Source organism: Folsomia candida, unplaced genomic scaffold (genome assembly GCF_002217175.1).
Source record: "Folsomia candida strain VU population unplaced genomic scaffold, ASM221717v1 Fcan01_Sc009, whole genome shotgun sequence".
Lineage (NCBI taxonomy): Eukaryota > Metazoa > Arthropoda > Collembola > Entomobryomorpha > Isotomidae > Folsomia > Folsomia candida.
In genome coordinates, this window is record NW_019091201.1 from 1,236,546 (window position 1) to 1,256,653 (window position 20,108).

At 41.2% G+C, this 20,108-nt stretch overlaps 2 protein-coding genes across 2 annotated transcripts; one reads left to right on the forward strand and one right to left on the reverse strand.

Annotated features, from left to right (window-relative positions):
- Positions 1–13,081: 13,081 nt before the first annotated feature.
- LOC118436582 lies at positions 13,082–15,295 on the forward strand. The gene is made up of 3 exons (XM_035854985.1): positions 13,082–13,959; positions 14,035–14,641; positions 14,724–15,295. The coding sequence occupies exons 1-3, from the start codon at positions 13,647–13,649 to the stop codon at positions 15,286–15,288; spliced, it is 1,485 nt and encodes a 494-aa protein (XP_035710878.1). The 5' UTR covers positions 13,082–13,646; the 3' UTR covers positions 15,289–15,295.
- Positions 15,296–15,384: 89 nt separating this feature from the next.
- Positions 15,385–19,718, reverse strand: LOC110854081 (stress response protein NST1). The gene is made up of 4 exons (XM_022102479.2): positions 19,457–19,718; positions 19,072–19,393; positions 18,172–18,451; positions 15,385–18,053 (listed from the first exon to the last, which is right to left on the reverse strand). The coding sequence occupies exons 1-4, from the start codon at positions 19,524–19,526 to the stop codon at positions 15,504–15,506; spliced, it is 3,222 nt and encodes a 1,073-aa protein (XP_021958171.1). The 5' UTR covers positions 19,527–19,718; the 3' UTR covers positions 15,385–15,503.
- Between the last annotated feature and the right edge of the window lie 390 nt (positions 19,719–20,108).

Here is a 20,108-nt window from a genome sequence, read left to right on the forward strand (position 1 = left end):
TATGTATACAAAATTAGATTTTTTACTCCTACCTAGGTGAAAATAAAACATGTCAAAAGAGAAATTTTCACCTGTATGGCCAACCATGACGTAAAAGTGGGTCATGTTAACCTTACTTTTTCATGCCTTCTCGTCTGTCTGGTAGTTATACATTCCGCCTTTGACTCTGCACTCGGCTGGACACTTGGGCCATAAAAACTTTTGTCTTTCAAAGCAGCACCAGCTAAAAAAGTGGGATGAAATAACTCATTCTTGACTTGGCGAATTATACCATTTTGATCCTCATAATCCTCCCTAATAAAACTTCTTGGTCTACATATTTACTTGCTTACATAGTATGCACCATATATAACCGTATTTCATTTTATGATAGTGTTGAAGCATGTTGAAACCTAATTATCGCGAATATAAACTAATTATTCTACCGCGAAGAAGAAAGAACAAATAGAGTAACAAAAGAGTCTGAGAGAAATATTAGCACAAAAATTGTTCTGAATTGCAAACAAAAAATATGATTAATGGAAAATGTACAAAAATGAGTTGAAATCTGTTATTGAATACTTGACCTAAAGTAATTTTATCCAAGGCAGAACCACCACCACCGCTGAAATAACCTCTCAAAACGATACGACAATTCCCAATGATTAATATTGTTAAATGTAAAATGATGTATTTATGAAATTGTTTTATGTATTTTGGTAAATTGTTGAATATGCGTCTAAGATTACCCCGTGACGTGGTGGTGGTTGCCATGGTGACGTCAGGGTGGGATTTTGAGTGCGCGTCGTCCTTTGTTATAACTTATAACTTATAAGTCGTAGTAAGTAAGTAAGTAGGTAGAAGAAATCTACACAGTCGAGTTTTAGTCGTTGTCAAAGTCAGACATTTTGGATTTTTGTCGTCGTGGTAGGAAATCAAGAGTAAGAATTGTTAATTCTTTGTAATTGATGTCCACGATTAATTTGTCAATAGTAAGTCACCAATCAACTCGTGTTAGTGCAGAGCTCTGAATTGTGTTGACAATTAGTAATTTGTTGGAAATAAAATCTAGTTTAAGTAGATAAAATAATCGTATATTCACTCAAGTCACTTTCTTTAATTCCAACGAGCAAAGCACAATTAAATATACGTAAAGACACTATACTCCGGGTAGGTGATAGCTTGGTTTTTACAAATATGATTCAATTAATCTCATTGCAATACTGGAAATATTTTTTTCTACAAAACTAATCCCACAGAAATGAATGGGGTGGCAACTTTTTGGGAGTCAAGTGCAGTTAATGTCTAATTCAATGCGTGGTTGGAGATACAGTTTTTTTTATAGGAAATCGAAAAGGCAAGTAAGTAAATTGCCCTACCGACATTGGCAGTGAATCTGGAAACAGTTCGGCCAAATTAAAGTGGTGGATGGTATACGCACATGGTCATGTGTAAGGCCGGCAGCAGCAGCAGGGCTCGATAAGTATTGGCCTCGACCCGACTTTTTTAGCCATTAGTGAACCCCCCGAAAAAAACGGAGGAACAACAGATGCCGTAATCTTGGTATTATTCACGTTGTTCAGGATAAATGTGTCCAGGAAATTCTGTATGGACAATTTCTTTCAAGGAAATTGTGATTGTCTTTTGATATAAGTTGCAACAACTGTTTAATAAATTCGTGTGATTCATCCCAATAAAAATCACACGATACACAAACTGATCTAGATTCAAAGACATTTTGTTTTACAAAAACGCGTCGTCAGAAAACACCCTCTTAAAAAATATGGTTTAAAATTCACCAAGAATTTTAAACCATTTCTCCGCAGTTTTGCTGATTTAAGAAGGACAAACTCATTCAAACAGATCCAGCCTGTAAAGAAAGCAGCATTATTCTGAAATTGAAATATTTCCACAAAAAATGAAACTAATTCCGCTCTCTGTTTGAGGAAAACTTCTTCATCGCCCGAGATTAAGTCGAGCACAATAAAATAAAATTATGCATGGCGTAGCAGAAAATATTAAATCTTACGGCTTACCACGTCCACACCACTCACTCATCGCGTACCCTACTTGTCGACTTGTGAGCCTACGCGGAGAGGACAAAACTGCCAAAAACGGTTAAAGTGAACTTGCTTACATATTCCTCTTCCTCTGAGAAATGGATGAATTTGCAAATATTCTAAAAGTCTTTGTGAAGAAATTCCCCATTCATTTTAAGCCATATCCATCCCCTCCTTCCTCTGTTTTATGCTGCAGATCTGTGTCGCCCACGACCACCACCGCGACATCAACCACATTCATTTGCTGAGCTTGCGACAGCACAGAAAACGAGAAGGAGGTTTTGCTTGGTGGTGAAAGTCATGGAGAGAGAATTGTGAATTGCCATCAGTCAGCCAACTAAAACTTCTTCTTCCACTTCAACATTACATTTAACAGTCAGATTTAACGGACTGGTTCATGGCGTGGCACAGTTTGCAGCTTTCTCTTAAGAGAAAAAAGAAGGGAAAATAAATTTTTCAAGGAGGAGGAAACCACATGCAAAAAATTGCAAATCCGATTCCGGATGAGAGGAGGGGTGGAGTGGTTATTCATTTTGTTAAGAAGATTTACTCCCTTTTCGCCTTAACTTATTCAAAGCAGAGGCTTAATTCCGTCTCATTTCATTAACTGCAACAACCCAGAAGTGGAAGAGAGAAACAGGATGAAAGAACACTCATCTCTCAAGAAGAAGAAACACTGCATGAATGAACAGCCAAGTGTCCAGATGGGACATTCAGGAATTGTGGATCAATTGTCTTTTTGTGATTTGAGAACAGATTTTGATTTCATTGCGGTTTGAAGATGTTAAATCGTTAAATATGTATTGAATTGTCCCCCAGTTAAAAATGTGCCAAGATTTATAATAAATTTATACTTTTACTTTCACCAGCAGACTTTCCCCCCATTTTTTACTTGGCTGTTCATTTTACTCATCGTCCTGCTTACTGGGTCATTCATTTCGTTCTGATTGACGATCATATTTCTTGGTTTGCGCATTTCTACGTAAAGTTGAAATTTTTTGAAATTTTTTCGTCTGTTATTCCAATTGTCTCACAGATTTACTACATATTTACAATTTCCAACTGAACACACATCGCGGCATGCATAGATAAACACACATCGATTTGTAATATTGCAACAGGAAATGAAAAGTAAGCGGCTGCCCTGAAAATATTGACATTGTCCAATACTTCCTCCTTCCGGGTGTCTAAAGTAACTTTCTCTTCGAACCATGTAAGTAAGTGATTTGAACCAGACCAGTTTGCCTTTTGGGGTTTGTTTTCAATCGACTTTCTTAAATGAAAGTTTCCACTGGAAACTTACCAGTGTGTAGGCGACGTTGTGTGTGATCAGATATTTCTTCTTCCCAGGTTCAGATTGGCCCGAGTAATTTCCTACTATGAGGATTTGTTTACCTAGTAGTTATTACTTCCCGAATGGAAAGTAAACAAAAAACATGTAAGGAACGTTGAGACAGAGACTTTCTGAGTAAATATCGCTCCGTGCCCTGACAGCAGCCGTGTAAACAATCGGAAGTAGAAGTAATGGTAATGGAGAAGAATGGATCCGGTTATTAATTGAGGATGGAGGATGAGATTTTTTTTATCAGTTGACCTCCAGCTAAATATATATCTTGGACAAACCCTTTCTAATTACTTTTGGCATCAATTTGCCCCACAAATTTCTTAAAATTCTACTTCATCACGGGATAAGCTTCTTCCACTGGAGAAGGTATGACAAAAAAATTATCGGATTTCCCTCAAAGAATGACAACTAATTAAGAAAATGCTGAAATGCTCGGTTTGAACGACCTTTCCAGCCCACATCGCATCACATTCTCACTTCTTCTTCTCCTCGGAATGGGACACACCACGACGACGACTTTCACCAGGCTCGAAAAACCAGACGAGTTACGCGATTAGATAAGAAGGGCAATTTATTTTCTTTCATTTCATTCCGTTAATCTGAGCGAGTCCATTATTTTCTCCATTACTATTAGAACTATTAGCTAAATGTAAATGTCTATCTCTCTCGCAGGGAGGGAACCAGTGACTTGAAAGAAGAATGAATGAGCCTTCCTCCGTCCAATTGAGTAATCACAACGACGACTAGTGGTGAAGAAATGGTGGTGGAATTGGATTACCGACCGATATTGGGCAGAGAAGAAGGATAATGAGAAGTGGGGAAAGTAGTCGGAAATTGTCTAATTCTAATGGTAATAGCCAGTTAGTGGGTTGTCTGGGTAAGTGTTGTCTGTATGTTCTGCTGGTTCTGCGGTTCTTCTCTGTGAAGAAGTTGACTCTGTTAAACAAACGGCTTTCAAGTGGCTTCAGTCAATGGATTGTGGAAGGCTGCAGATTAAATGGAGATGCCAGAAGTGCCCTCGTTAACAGCCATTTGATTAAGTCAATGGAATGGGTGTCAAAACTTTTGAGGATCTCTTTCCACCTCAATAAATGAGCAGATAGAGAATTTTGACGGGAAGGAAAGCTGATTAATTTTTGAGGGAGAAAATTTTCAGGAAATATTCATCGTGGTTGCAAAATCAGCGTACTTGCATATTAGTTTTTACGTCAATTAACATTAATTTTGTCTATTTATGAGAAAATGACACTTTCATCGTAAAAATGTGGTAATACATAAGATGGTATATTGCAACATTTGCAAAAAAGCAATTTATCGCATTAGCATAAAACGTTGGAGGACTATAAAATAAGAAACATTGCCAACAAGTCGAGTCGGATTTAGTTTATGTCACGGTTTAATAGTCACCACCACCACGACTACCTACTCAACTGGTAGTTTTCACTTTATCCGTCTTCTCCAATGAATAGACATGTCTCCTCCATACACGTCATCATCAAGTGTCCTTTTAGCGAGGAGACACTTTAACAAAATCGCTGCGGAGTGAATTCAACATATATTTTGACAAACAGCAATACATAACAATGCAGATAACCCTCTGAAAATTTATTACGCATTTTGAAAGGTAAATAAGTACTACACGTTTTACTTGTAAACTGACAAAACTACTTGATTATTTCAAAGGGTAAACAAACATACATCGAAATTGTGGGCAATTTATTTATTCTAAATAGCTCGTGGTTAAGTAAATGCGATTAATTTGAGGACAATTGGATTGCAGATTTAAATTTTCAGCAGGCTCTCCCATCAAACTATATACACCCCCACATTTAATTTTATTATTTCAGCCGCCTCATGTTTAGAAATTTACCATGTTTTTTATAGACATTCCACAAAACAAGGAAAAACACACCCAGAATAAAATTAACCAGCCCGATTCATCTCGAATTCATGTTGGGCCAGCAAAAACAAAATAATTGCTTTATTGTCTCGCCACTCCAGTTGGCAATATAGATTTGCATATAAATAAATTTTGCATCTTTATTGCTAAAAAAACTCCTTAGTCAAGCGAGACAGGGTTTGAAATACTTTAAGCGTGTATGGTTTTATAACTTATAAAGCGTACTGAAGAAGCATATCTAGTTAAATAGTAGATTTGCACAGTGGGGAAAAATTATAGCTACCAATTCCACTAATGGTTACTGCTGAAAATTAAATTTATTCCTTCCTACGTACACATTTGCAACCCATTTCAATTCCGTCCACGGGTCTGTTTTAAGGAAACCGTTACTTTAAATGCAGTTTTATGCAAATTCACAAATTAATTTGGGATTCCAACAATAAAATGGAAAAGCTTCTAGTCAAGTGCGTGGTTTTATTTCTTGGGTAAATTGGTTAAACTAAAATTAGACTGAAGGCCAATTAAGTTTTTACACATTCGGAGAAAGTCGGGGCAAGCAGGCGGAGAGGATTAATTTTGGTGCATACATAAAAATTCGTTCATAAGTAAATCGTGTGTAACAGGTATGCTCGGCGTGATTTGATGTTACGTAACATCCAGCCAGTGAGATTACCAGTTTCTGAGTCTGTGATTTTCTTTTGCAGCCAAGATAAGCCTATTTCTCACCCTGCTTGTGGCAAAAATGTATCTTCCTTGTAAAAAAAATTGCTAATTAAGACTCCCACACACTTTTTTTTAGATTTCTTTTGAAAGCTAACTGCTCAAACTCGTTCCTTTCATATCAACTTTTCTTTCACTTTTATTAAGAATTACGTAAGTGATTGGATAGTTGAACACCGCCAGTTTATGTAACTTTCACTGAAAAGAGAAAATTCTACTTTTCTCGTGTGTGTGAAGAAAGTGAAAAGTAAAATTTGTTACCTACTCGCAGAGCATAAAATGTGTCTATTTCTATACTTATGTAAAAGCAAATAATAGACTAGCTGGACAGAAAAAAAATGCTATTTTCCCTACCACTGTCAGACAGATTATTTTTAGTTATGTCTCCTCTGCCATTAACTAAACTTTCAAAATTGAGTTGAAACTTTTTTTGGAGAAAGAACTTCTTCATCTTTCTGATATGTTCAATCTGGCAAAAAAGAGGGGTTCATTTTGCGACATGACTTGCCCTTTTGACAAGCACACCAATGATCACTTCTCTCAGAGAGCAGCTTATTAATATGGTATCGTGATTTTATCATGACTATGTATGAATCGGAGACATTGTCACATTTACAAAATTATGCCATTCGCCAAAAAGAAGACTAACAATGGTCGGCAGCGGCAGCAGAAACATCATCTTCGTATTGATCATGGAGATTGTCGGATATCGGAAATGAAATGGAAATGACACTACAATCTTCTGGCCGAATGACAGCACCCGTTTTATTTAGGAGTCCTCTAGAAAAAACATGATTTTTCGACCATACATTCCACCTTTTTCGCCTGGAGAAAGGCTGGACTGCTGGACTGATGCGCAAATGGTGGGGATGAGATGCGGCAGAAGAAGAAGCGACTCATTTGGATTGGAGTCAGCACCCAAATGCATAAATATTTCATGAGGTTTCAAAAGTAGTAGCCCAGTTTACTCTGCTTGCCAACAGTGAATCTTGCTTGACAGAAATTGACGCTCATCCTCATAAATTTATGATTTTGGCCACTACTCGCAAAAATATTGTCTGGTGGAGAAGTATAAGTGGGTTTTTGAGATAATAATACATACACAAGACGGCGGCGGCATCAACAAGCCGCCAACCAGACCAAGTTGATGGTAGGGCATGAAAGTTTTGGCGTATTGAATAATTACAGCAATGCAGCAGCAAATGCATGAATTGTTTGGCGGCTTGATTAAAAAAATTCCAGAATAATATTACAAAACAAGTCGTCTTATGCAACTCGTATTTCAAACTAAACATGCCAAATTTTTGTGCAGAATCTTCACAAAACTGGACTTTCTTTCCTCCATTCTGGTGATGATATGCGGAAGACATGGCGGCGTAGGTAACAAATACATATATCCTGGAATGAGACACTTTTCCAATACAATCTCAACAGCCTTGTCGCCAAAATAAATTGCATCGCATACACAACTTATCCCACGATTTATGACATGCTTTCTCCAAGTAATACTACTTTACTGCTTGTAGATACAATCGCTGAGGAGTGTACGAAAAACATGCTTTTATGGCCTCTTTCTCTTCACAATATTTGCGAAATGCGTTCACAACAATTTACCAAATTGAAGTGGTTATGTAACACGACACTTTAGGGCAGCATTGCATAATCCAGTCGATAATAGTCAAGGGCGATGGTTGGTCATTGCAAAAATCAGACTTATTTTTAGGGGAGAAAGATTAAGAGAGGATGAAGCAACCTGCTCATTATTATCTCTTCGCACTTTCTTTGATGATTCAATTTGGAATTTAGATGCTGGGCACGTTTCTCCTTAACGGCCATGCGAGGTTCACTCACGTGGCGGCTCTCACCATTTCCATATTCGCTTTCTCCAATTGCTCTACGAAACTTAAACGCGAGACGCGACGAGAGAGGAGAAAGAGATGCAACTTTTTACGTGAATCTTGTGCCACTTTGAGCATGCATTTTAGCACATTCTTCTATAATGCTAATTACAAATTATGGTATGTGCATATTAAAATATATATTCGATAATATAAGAGAAAGCTAAAAATTCTCAATTTCCCCACCTTCTCAAATAGCTCTGTGGTGTAAGGTATGTCATAGAGTATAGTTAAGTCTCATATTTCTGTATCTCTGACTGTGCTCGTCTCACTTGCCCAGTCAGTCACCAACTGCTACTTGGAGAATAAAGACATGTATATAGTAACTCTCCAGTGCCTGCTCTCTGACGGATTTCGACATCGGTGTTAATGGTGTGTCCATGGCCAACGCTACCTTAATAGCATCTCACACGCATTACACTACATGGTGGCAGCGGGTCAGAACTCCCGTCGTGTCGAAAAGGTGACTTATCAGTGATTTCTGTGAGGGGAAGTTTATTGCGGTGTCTGCACATTGAACTATAATACTACTCTGCGCATAGAGATGGCAGATAAAGCGTCAGTGTTTCAAGTGTGCCCACCTGAGCAATTCTCGTTCTCGTCTCCCTCAGACTGGCCTCGATGGAAACGTCGGTTCGAAAGGTTCCGGATCGCTTCTGGCCTAGTCAACAAGACTGAAGTGGAGCAAGTCAACTCTCTTATCTACTTTATGGGCGACCAGGCGGATGATATCTTATTATCATTTGGGCTCTCCAGTGACGACCAGAAGAAGTTCGACACCGTCCTCGCCAAGTTTGAAGCTCACTTCATCGTTAAACGGAACACAATCTATGAGCGTTCGCGTTTTAATTCTCGCGTTCAGGAGAACGGAGAAAGTGTCGACGAGTTTATCACTTCGCTATACTCACTTTCTGAATACTGTGAGTATGGGCAGTTGAAGGACGAACTGATTCGTGACAGAATTGTTGTTGGGGTGCGTGATCGTCATCTGGCCGAGAAGATGCAGTTGGACGAGTCGCTCACTCTGGAGAAAGCTGTGAAGATGTCCCGTCAGCATGAGACCGTGAAGAGGCAGCAACGAGATCTTCGTGGCGAAACGACTACTACTACTAATCTTGCAAGGGTTGGGGCCCAGCCAGAGAAGGAGAAGAAGCCCAACTCCAAGACGAAGTCTGTAAAATCTTCGTCGTCCGACTCCTCCAAGAACTGCAAGTTTTGTGGGAGGACCCATGAAATGAAGAAGGAAGTCTGTCCAGCATGGGGGAAGGATTGCAAGACCTGCGGCAAGAAAAATCACTTCTCTAAACTGTGCAAAAGTAAAGAGGGGACTGTTAAAGTGAATTATGTGGACGGTGAAGTGCGCGATCGTGAAGGTGGTTTTGTTGGATCCATCAGAACCATCGGGTTTTTGGAAACAGCCCAGTCGCGTGACTCTCGCTGGTCATCCCTGGTGAAGGTGGACAACGCCGAAATCCTCTTCAAGCTCGACCCTGGGGCTGACGTCACCGTGATTCCACTCACTCTTTTCCGTCAAAAGTGGAAATCTCGCCAATTGGATCATCCGACGCGATCACTGAATGGACCGGATGGATCATCTCTGAATTCTGTGGGAAGTTTTATGTGTGAACTGAGCCATGGAAAGTTAAAAGTGAATGAAACTGTTTATGTGATTCGAGGGCTGCAGCGACCACTGCTAGGACTGCGAGCATGTGAAGACTTGAATCTTGTTCGACGAGTTGATCGAGTGTGGACTGATGAGGTGCCGAAGTCAACAGAAAATCCTGCCCACGTTGAGGAGTTTCCGATGCTCTTCTCGGGTCTTGGAAAAATTGACCACCCCTACACGATCAAGCTCAAACCCGATGCGGTTCCGTACGTGATCCACTGCCCAAGGAGGGTGCCACTCCCACTAATGGACAAGCTGAAAGAGAAGATTGATGAATTTCTCCGCGACGACGTCATCGAATCTGTGGATGAACCGACCGAATGGTGTGCTCCTGTCGTCATTGCGCCGAAGTCGAATGGTGACATCAGAGTTTGTGTTGATCTAACAAAACTCAACCGGAATGTTGAACGAGAGTTTCACATGATGCCTGTTGTTGAGCACACGCTTGGCCAGATCTCTGGAGCCAAGTACTTTACGAAACTGGATGCAAATAGTGGATTTTTCCAGATTGTCCTCTCACCTGAATCGAGACGACTGACTACATTTCTAACCCCGTTTGGACGCTATTGCTACAAGAGATTACCGTTTGGGATCACCTCAGCGCCGGAAGTTTACCAGAAGAGGATGTCAGAGATTCTTCGCGGTCGAATCTGTGTAGTGCATCATGACGATATTTTAGTGTGGGGGAAGACGATGGAGGAGCACGACGCAAGACTTCGTGACGTTCTCATGAGACTGAGGGATGCAGGAGTCACCCTCAACCCAGCCAAGTGTGAGTTTGGAGTGACCACCGTCAAGTTTCTTGGTCATCTCCTCGACGAGAGTGGGATTCGCCCTGACCCTGCGAAAGTGGAGGGAATCGCCAAAATGTCAAGACCCACGGATGTGCCGGGTGTGCGAAGATTTATGGGTATGGCCAATTACCTAGGAAAATTTGTTCCCAGAATGGCGGATGTGAGCCAGCCCCTGAATGACCTGCTTCGAGCCAAGAATGAGTTCGTGTGGGGTCCAACCCAAGAAAAAGCGTTTCAGAAGATAAAGAAAATCCTGACTGAAGAGCCAGTTCTCGCTCTTTTTGATGTGAAGAAGGAGACTGTCGTGTCGGCTGACAGCAGTTCCTACGGAATGGGTGCGTGTCTACTCCAGCGCCAAGACGACGGTGAACTCCGACCTATTTCCTACGCCTCCCGTACTCTCTCCGATGCTGAGCAACGGTACGGACAGATCGAGAAAGAAGCCCTTGCCAGTACTTGGGGCTGCGAACGATTTCGAGATTTTTTGGCCGGTTCTCATTTCTTGATCGAGACCGACCATAAACCCCTACTACAAATTCTCGTCTCAAAGAATTTGGATGATCTCTCTCCACGACTTCAGCGTTTTCGTCTACGCCTGATGAGATACTCTTACGACGTGACGTACGTGCCTGGAAAATTACTCTACACTGCAGACACCCTGAGTCGACAACCGCTAGACCACAAAGGAGATGTGGAATTCGAAGAAGAAGTGGTGGCCCACGTGTGTCACATCATCTCTCAACTGCCTGTACGAGATGAATTTTTGAGTCGGATTTGGAAAGCTCAAACTGAAGACTCACTGCTGAAAGAAGTGTCTCTCCTCTGCCACCAAGGCTGGCCAGAGAAGACACCAGTGAATGCTGATCTGAAGAAGTTCTGGAATTCAAGATACGAACTGTCTATCAGCAACGGACTCCTCATGAAAGGATGCAGACTGGTCATCCCTTCGTCGATGCAAGAGGAGCTCTTGGGACGACTTCATGCTGGTCACATGGGAGTAGTGAAGTGTCGTGCCCGTGCCCGTGAATCTGTGTGGTGGCCAGGAATTTCTGAGGAAATTGCAGAAGTAGTGCGGAAGTGCCCAATCTGCGTGAAGGAAAGAGGAGAGCGACATGAGCCTCTGATTCCGTCGGAATTCCCATCTCGACCCTGGCAGCGCGTTGCAATGGACCTCTTCAAATCTCATGGGAAGTGGTTCATCATCATCACAGACTACTATTCTCGGTATCCGGAAGTATACCAATTGCTTAATCAAACAGCAAGTTGTGTCATCAATTGCTGTAAAGCCGTGTTCTCTCGCCATGGTGTACCTGAAGAAGTAATGAGTGACAATGGACCTCAGTTTGCTCCTGTCGACTCGTCGGAATTCCGCAAATTTTCTCGTGAATGGGGATTCATTGCGACAACTTCAAGCCCGAGGTACCCGCAAAGCAATGGATTTGTAGAAGCTGGAGTGAAGATTGTGAAAAATCTGCTCAAGAAAAATTCGGATTGGTACGCTGCGCTCCTAGAGTACCGAGCAACTCCTCTCGCGAATGGATACAGTCCAAGCGACTTGCTTATGAGTCGCCGGATCAGATCTCTACTACCAATGAATCCAACTCGACTTGTGCCAATCTCAGTGGACAACGAAGACCTCAAGTCGAAAGAAGAGCTGCGACGGTCAAGACAGAAGAAGGACTATGATTCTCATCATCGTGTCCAGCCGAAGGAAGACCTCCAACCTGAAGAAGTTGTCTGGGTTAAAGACCTTCGAACCTGGGGAAAAGTGTTGGAGAATGCTAATGCTCCGCGTTCTCTCATTGTGGACACACCGCGAGGAAAATTTTGACGCAACTCCTTGGCGCTGACTCGTGCTCACACGAATGATCTCCCCGAAACGCCTGCTCCAGATTTGGACTGCCCATCCCAGTCATTTGTCGATGGACAAAATACGAAGGACCCACCTGAACAGAATCAAGATCGCCGACCTCGGGATCAAGCTTCAAAGAATGATGGCAACTACGTTACGCGTTCTGGTCGTGTTGTCAAGCCTGTGCAACGTCTCTTATGTGAAAAGTGATAGTGTTATGAATATGCATTTGATTTACATATGAAATGAATTTATGATTATAATTGATGTCCTTTGTTTATTGATTTTTGTCCTTTATGTATTAATGATTTCTTTAGCTTAGAAAGGGGGGTGTGGTGTAAGGTATGTCATAGAGTATAGTTAAGTCTCATATTTCTGTATCTCTGACTGTGCTCGTCTCACTTGCCCAGTCAGTCACCAACTGCTACTTGGAGAATAAAGACATGTATATAGTAACTCTCCAGTGCCTGCTCTCTGACTGATTTCGACATCGGTGTTAATGGTGTGTCGATGGCCAACGCTACCTTAATAGCATCTCACACGCATTACACTACAAGCTCTGAGATATTAAAAGTCAAGCAATCTTGCCCAGTCTACTTCTTCGAAATTAATTAAAGTTCTACATGCTCCATATGGTATACAGTAATTGCAGTTATGATAAGAATTATTTATAAAAATAAAATCTGCTATTCTCAAAATAAATTCCTGTATCGTCAATAAATAATTTTTCTCTGCCACCCACGGTGTTAAACAAGCATTAATTATGAAAGTATCATTTGCATAATTTAGTCGGTTGATGTCAACTTTACGGACAGAACTTGGCGTCACTTTTTGATAAAATGCTACCCAAGAAATGACCAACAGGAAATGACCCAAGATGAATATGTTACCATCACCAATGGCAATGTCATTTCTTAACTTGATAACATAAATATACGAGCGTGATGCATAGTTGCTGACCATCAGTTCAAAATTTTTAGTATATAGTAAATAATGAGTTCATGACGATGTAAACTTGCCGAGACTTGTCGCAAGTTGTGGTTGGCTTTAGTCAAACGACAGGTGATTGCATGCAGAAAATTCCACCAATCGACATAATCAACAAATCGTGAAAAGGTGAAGTTTTTGAAACAGATAAATTACTGATCCGCGTTTCTATCATGACAATTTAATTTCTAACACTCCTCTCTCTGTAAGAATTCTTACTAAAATTCACATGTCGCGTCGCATTCAGTGTGCACATTTTGCCTGATTAATTTTTCCGCTTATGTATTCGTAATTATGGGTATATGGAGTAGCAGCATGACCTCTAATCCAGTAAATTAACTAGAAACGTTAACTAGATATTTTTAGCCCGAACCAGGACTTATTAATTATTTATTTCCTCATTTAGAGAACGGAACCGACACCCACTACGCCTAGCCCGAAGGATATGGACAACAATGACGAGTTAGAAGAGCAGCAAGATCAACAGGATGAAGTCCCTCCTCCATCAGCATTTCCAATAGTAATCGTTGTAGATGACGATTCTGACGACGAAGATATCGAAGCCATTTTCGAGCCACCACCCACTCAAAATGTTCCCGTAAAACGAGCCCTTTCAGACGATGACGACGACGAAGATGAGATCGACGACGATCAGCCAGTTCCAAAAAGAGCAGCAGAGGAGGCGCAAGGAACTGTACAGGAAAATCTTGAGCAGATTAGATTATCCATCGAAACTATGTTGGGCTTGACGTTGAACGGTGATTACTTTAATTTGCCTAATTAATTCATTTTACAGTTCTTAAACTACCAAAACTTTGTTATTATTGGTCCAGGTCTTGCTGAAGTTTTGGTGAGAAACGAGCCTGGCTTGTACACAACAGTGACCGATCTTCGACGAAGTTTAGCTGCTCATCAAGGAAATTTGGGAACAACTTGGGACAATTTTCGTATCGCTCTTGGAACTCCGGCGCCACCTCCACCGGCGATTAATTCGCAATCTGCGCCCCCATCGCAGTCACAAATTCAACCAGGCGCCCCCACGGCTCCAGTCGAACTAACGGACGTCGCTGTGAAAACCCTTCTTCGAAATCTTGGCCGAACATTGGAACTTTACGCCGCACTGATAAAACGACTCGGATATGGAAACGGAGGTGGTGCTCCTCCAGCCGATGTCTTCGATTACAACAGGGTCGCCTATACCATTTGTCGAGAGATGAATCTACTTGCAGACCTCTTGCAGTACACTTATCGACAGAAATTGCACAATCTTTCAAAAAATTTGGCCACTCGATCTGCACAAGCTAAGCAGCGAGTGGAGGCTGCAATAACTAGAGCGCTAGACGCGTCAGAAAATGTGACCGTTGCAGAGGAGCAACAAGTCCATTTTCTCCAAGAATGTCCTCCTTTGATGTTTCAGGGTATGGACGAGCCTCAAATAAGGTGAACAGAATATTTTCTTATTACATTTTTGATTTGCAAATTATTCTAACGCAAATATTCGCAAATATTTACTAAAAATTAGATACCGAATCTCAATCCCTCGTGACGATTTCTTAACAAATCCAATACACCTCGTGCAAGAAACAAACGAAACCTTGCCCAAGAGCGAAAATGTCCCCCAAAACACTTTAGTTCAAGGAGAAGAAAATCTCCTCATAAGATTTGGAACACTTGGAATAATCAATGGGACTCGGTCCATTGCCGTAAATTTTGACGCGCACGGCATCATTTTCCATATTTATCAAATATACATGACTTCCGGTTGGGAGAACCCGACATCAACGCAACCACCCCAAGGAAAAGCGGTACGCGCTTTGGACTTTCACCTGAATAAGCTTAAGGAAGGTTCCCTCCAGTACCAGATCAAGGCAAAGCCACGCTCTGAAAAAATCCCATCCACGGGAGAAGAACAAAGCCAACAAATAGAAATCAGTGTGAGCGGAGTCGTCGAAGGTCCAAATACGATTGGATCAGTTAATGGTCAACGGATAGAATTTGTCTTTGTGTTGCCACCTCATCTGTGCATGAAACATGTGAACACGGTTGGAGTGAGAGATTTGGTTTTGAAAATACAATTTGCCAAGTAATTCTAAACCTTGCGAAACTTGTATAATTTTTTATTTGTATAAACTTTTTCATGACTGATAAATAAAAAAATACTATCGTAATTTTCAATTAATAAATATAAAATATGTAAACGCTACTTTATTTCATAGTGTAAATAAATAGATGGTAAATACAAACAATGAGCATAATAATTTACTTTGATTTAATATTACTTATAATTAAATATGCAATTAAACTAGTGCGACGATACCGAAGGTTTGGACTGCTTGACCTTATAATTTTTCTTCTTTTTACCCCCATCCTTCTTTTTCGAACTCTTAATTCCCGTTCGTCCACGGTTCCTCGAGTTTTGATGAGACGTTACTACCTCGTCCGATCCTTGTGCAATATGAGGGGGAGTACCTCTCTTGAAGTTATTCGATTCTGGACCTGCAGGTCGGTGCATGTATGCAGAAATTGGGACGAGAGGGGCATTTTGGTGACCCATGTCCTCATCCTGTGATGACGATGATGATGGTCGCTTAAACAAAGTTTTTAAAGTGGAAAATGGGCTGCCAAAGGGGAACGTGTACATTGCTGGGGTTTTTGAAGAGCTCGATCCGGAAGAGGGATTGGCATGAGAATTTCCAATTTTCATATTGCTAATACCCGATCCGAACGAGATTGTGGGGAGGTATGATGAGCTATGACTTTGTTGTTTGTGGTCATCCTGAGCAGAAGAAGGTTTGGATGAGCCGAATAGGGATTCTCTTCTGAATGAACTTGAAGGTGAGGAGGATGATGGTTTTTTAAAGCTGGAGGAGGATGGCGACGACGAATAGGTCGGTAAGGATGGTTTGTAGTCCGATTTTGTAGTTTGCTGATAAGCGTTGGCTGCTGCTTCTTCCTTCGTTTGGACGCCAAAGGGTCGTACCAAACTAAACTTGAAACGACTTAGTGCCCCTGTTTTCTTGGTCTGTTGTGACTCTTTTTCTGGGAGTGGGACCACGGGACGGCCTCCAATTTCAAGGAGAGGCTGAGCCTTTGGTTTGGTTCTAACTTCCTCCTCGGAATTTTCTTTGGGTTTCTTGGATTTTTTAGATTTCTTAGATTTCTTCTTTTTATCACCTGATTTCTTGGACGATTTTGACGAGTCTCGGCCTTTGTTGGAAGATTTTTTTGTTGACTTTTTTGGCTTTGATGTTACAGGTCTGCTCAAAGTTGAGGTTACTCGGTCAAATTCATTTTCATCATTCAAGATCAGTTTGGGCGTATTGTTGTTCTTTTTCGACTTCTTAGATGGGCGTCGATTCCTTGATTTTTCCTCTTCGGCTGAGTCATCTTGAGATTCAACTTTATCCTTAGTTTTTTTCTCATCTTCCGGTTTTGGTTGAGATCGAGATGATTTTTCACCTTCTTCTTCCTCATCTTCCTCCTCCTGGTCATCCTCCTCCTCTTCTTCTTTGGACTCATCTGAGGTGTCCTCTTTCTCGGAAGAACCCTTCTTTTCCGTCGACAGGTTAAGTTTCTCATCATTTTTCTCCTCCAACTCTGTTTTCTTCTTGTTCTTTGGTTCTTTGATGAGTGCGCTGCTGGTCGCGAACGCTAACTTGGTCCATGCATTATCCGGGTGATCTTGTTCATCATCTTCCGCATTCTTCTTGGTGGGGAATTCTTCTTCAATAACGACGAAAGATTCAGCGCTTGGATTCTTGTACGACGTGATTTTCTTTTTGGGGGCAGAAATGACTTCTGCAGCACTCACGGTGGGGGCGACGGTGGCTTTCTTCTTTTTCGTCTCTTTTTCCTCTTCATCTTTATCCTCTTCATCCTCATCGTCGTCTTCTTCGTCTTTTTCGTCAACGTCATCTGCATCAGCATCCTCATCTTCCTCGTCTTCTGCATCTTCATCGTCCTCTTCATCTGACCCGTCGTCATCGTCTTCTGTATCAGTTTCTTTGGGTTTTTGCTGCTGCTGCTTCACATTTTCTTGGGTATCTTGAATTATATATTGGACTCCAGCATGTTCGAACTGCTGTTGTTGTTGTTGTTGATCTCCGCCAATCAAGGAAACCGGTCCGGCGGAGAGGTTTACATCGTCAAATTCATCATTTTCTCCCTCCGGCCTTCTTTTGATCTGGAAAGTGGGAGTTTTATACCCCACGACCTGCTTCCTTTTGGGGAATGGTGACCCAGACTGCACTTTAGCCTTTGATCCTGTACCCCTCGTAATGGGTGGTTGATAAGGAACATATTCTACATCAACACTCTGAAGTTTCTGAATTTGTTGTTGCTGCTGCTGAAGTGGGTTTTGAGGTCGAAGATAAGACGGTTTTGGCTGACTTATGGGTCTCCCATTAGACCCAAAAACGGGAGGAGGCCCGAAAAATTCCTCCAATTCGTCATCATTTCCTTTGTGTGTATCTTTCTCCGTGTCGATGACAGGATCACCGAGAGATAATTCGGTCGAGGCTGGTTTTGGCCTAGCTTTTTGCAGAGGTCTGTAGCTATTCGTGTTGTACGTGTATTTGACTGGGGGAACTGGTGGAAGTGGGTCAGAGTCCTCGTTAGGCTTGGGTTTAGGAGGAGATGATGACAATGACGACGACGACGTGGCCGTGGACGAAAGAGCAGACCCTGTTGTTAATGGACGGATATTTAGACTGACGGATGGACCAGTCTTTAACTTTATCGAGGCTCGTAACTGCTTGAAAGTAAATGGACAACCAGAAATCTGTTGACATTGACGAACCGTCTGCAATTTTTCACCCAGTTTAGCCACCATTTTTCGGGCTCGGGCTGTTCTCTGCAAGTCGAGTAAATTAGAATGAAATGAAGTGTAATAAATCTTCATTGTAATGATAATGTTGATGATGGGATGTTCAAGTAAAATTATTCATGAAAAAAGCGACAGATCCACTTACGAGATCAATAAGACGAGCATTTCTCTCGTCGTCGTCGGACTTATCGGCGGAGGAATTTTTAGCCTGGTTTATAATTGCGAGGTCGAAGAGCTGGAGACCACCTGCAACCGGGGCTGCGGAGTACAATGGATGGTCAGAAGAAGATTTATGATGGTCATCAGGCCTTCTCAGTTTGCTATTAAGTCGGACAGGTTTGCTGCTGGCTTTGCCTTCATCTTCTTCCACGCTGTAGTCGTTATACGCCTCGAAACTTTCTGCACTTTTTTCCTCCTCTTCCAGTCTGCATACATGGAGAAAAATGTTATGTAGCATATGTGATTATCGATAGGCAACAGCGACCATAATTTAATACGTTATTTGGGTTGAAATCTGAATATTGGAAAGTAAATATTCTCTCTGTACGTAAACATCCTTTCCTTAAAAAATCATTGCCAATTGTGCAAGGCTTTCACTTTCGAGGAAATACATAGACATCCCCACAACATTACCGCAATAGTCGTCAGAAATAAATTCATCACCAAATGCCACTGCTTGATTCAATTATGCTTCGACTGTCGGAAGTACTAATAAGTGATTGGTTTCTACATGCACACTTATGGTGAACTTGCCATGAAAAATATTTATGTTATGGGAAACTGCTTTAAAACTGGTTTTTACACTACATTGAGTTGTACAAACTATAAGAATTTTTGTCGTCGTTGCATCCTTTTTAACCCAATGACTGACTAACTCTTCGTTTTAAACCAGTATTTTACAATGTTTCACACAATGTAATTCTATACTGAAAAATACTTTCGATTTTAATTTTGTTGGCAATGAACTTAAACCGCTTTCCATTTCATTGACTTATGTATGCATTTCCTAAAAACAATGTACGTGCACTATTTACTATGAACTTACGGGAAGGCTTCAAAAAATTTGGCCACAATGTTAGCATATTCCGAGTAGTATCCGTTCTTTGGAGAACCACCGCCGGTCACGGGAACGCTCATTCCGCACAATAATTTTGCTAAGCATTCGTCCCGATTTAGTGGCGTTATTTGGGGTTCGACTCGAGCCTGACTTTCGTTTTCGTCTTCATCGCTGTCCTCCTCCAAACTGCGGCGATCCAAATTGGAGGAAGGTCTTCCTAAACGGGGGAAAAATTGAGGGGGTCGAGGACCTCGAGGAGGACCAGGGAGGAATCGGTGAGGAAGTGAGAGAGAATTAACAGTGGTGAAATCTGAAACATTAAATAATATGGTAAAAAAAATTATGATAAAAAATTTTGAAATTTTAAATTTACCAGAAATTATAAAAATTGCAGCAACAGCTACAAGAATACTCGAACTACGAAACCCCATTTTTAATATCATTATAAAATTTGAGGAATTGCACTTCACAGAAAACTTTTATTTATTAAAAATTCACTTCCGAACCATAATACTAACGTAATTAACTATCAAACTGTCTGCCACGGAGAGTTCAACCAAGTGCAACTAACTATTTAGAAACACTTTCTGTTTCTTGTGGGTGGCTGTTGCGGAATGAAGAAGGTGCAAATATTCACTTTTGATTTTTAATACTTTGAACGAAGTCTGATTGTTCAATTCAAAGTCAATTCAAAGTCAGGTTCAGGGTCTTTTGAACTCTGTCGTGGCATGTTCAGTGACTTCATCACCTTATTGTTGTTTTTTCGCGACACAAGCTTTGGGGTCGGTCTTGGGGGAAGTGGTAGGATAACTTTTGCAAAGTGTGTCAAATGGTTACCGTCACTATTGTACGTATGGTCATACATATTCTACAGACAACAATGGGTGGAAGTAGTTTTCTCATGTTCAAACTTATTTTATTCGACAAAACAACATGTTCATACTCCATCAGTCAGTGGTCATTAATGTGATATGCATGTACATAAGATGTATGATGGCACGACCACCACCCCACCCATCTTCCCC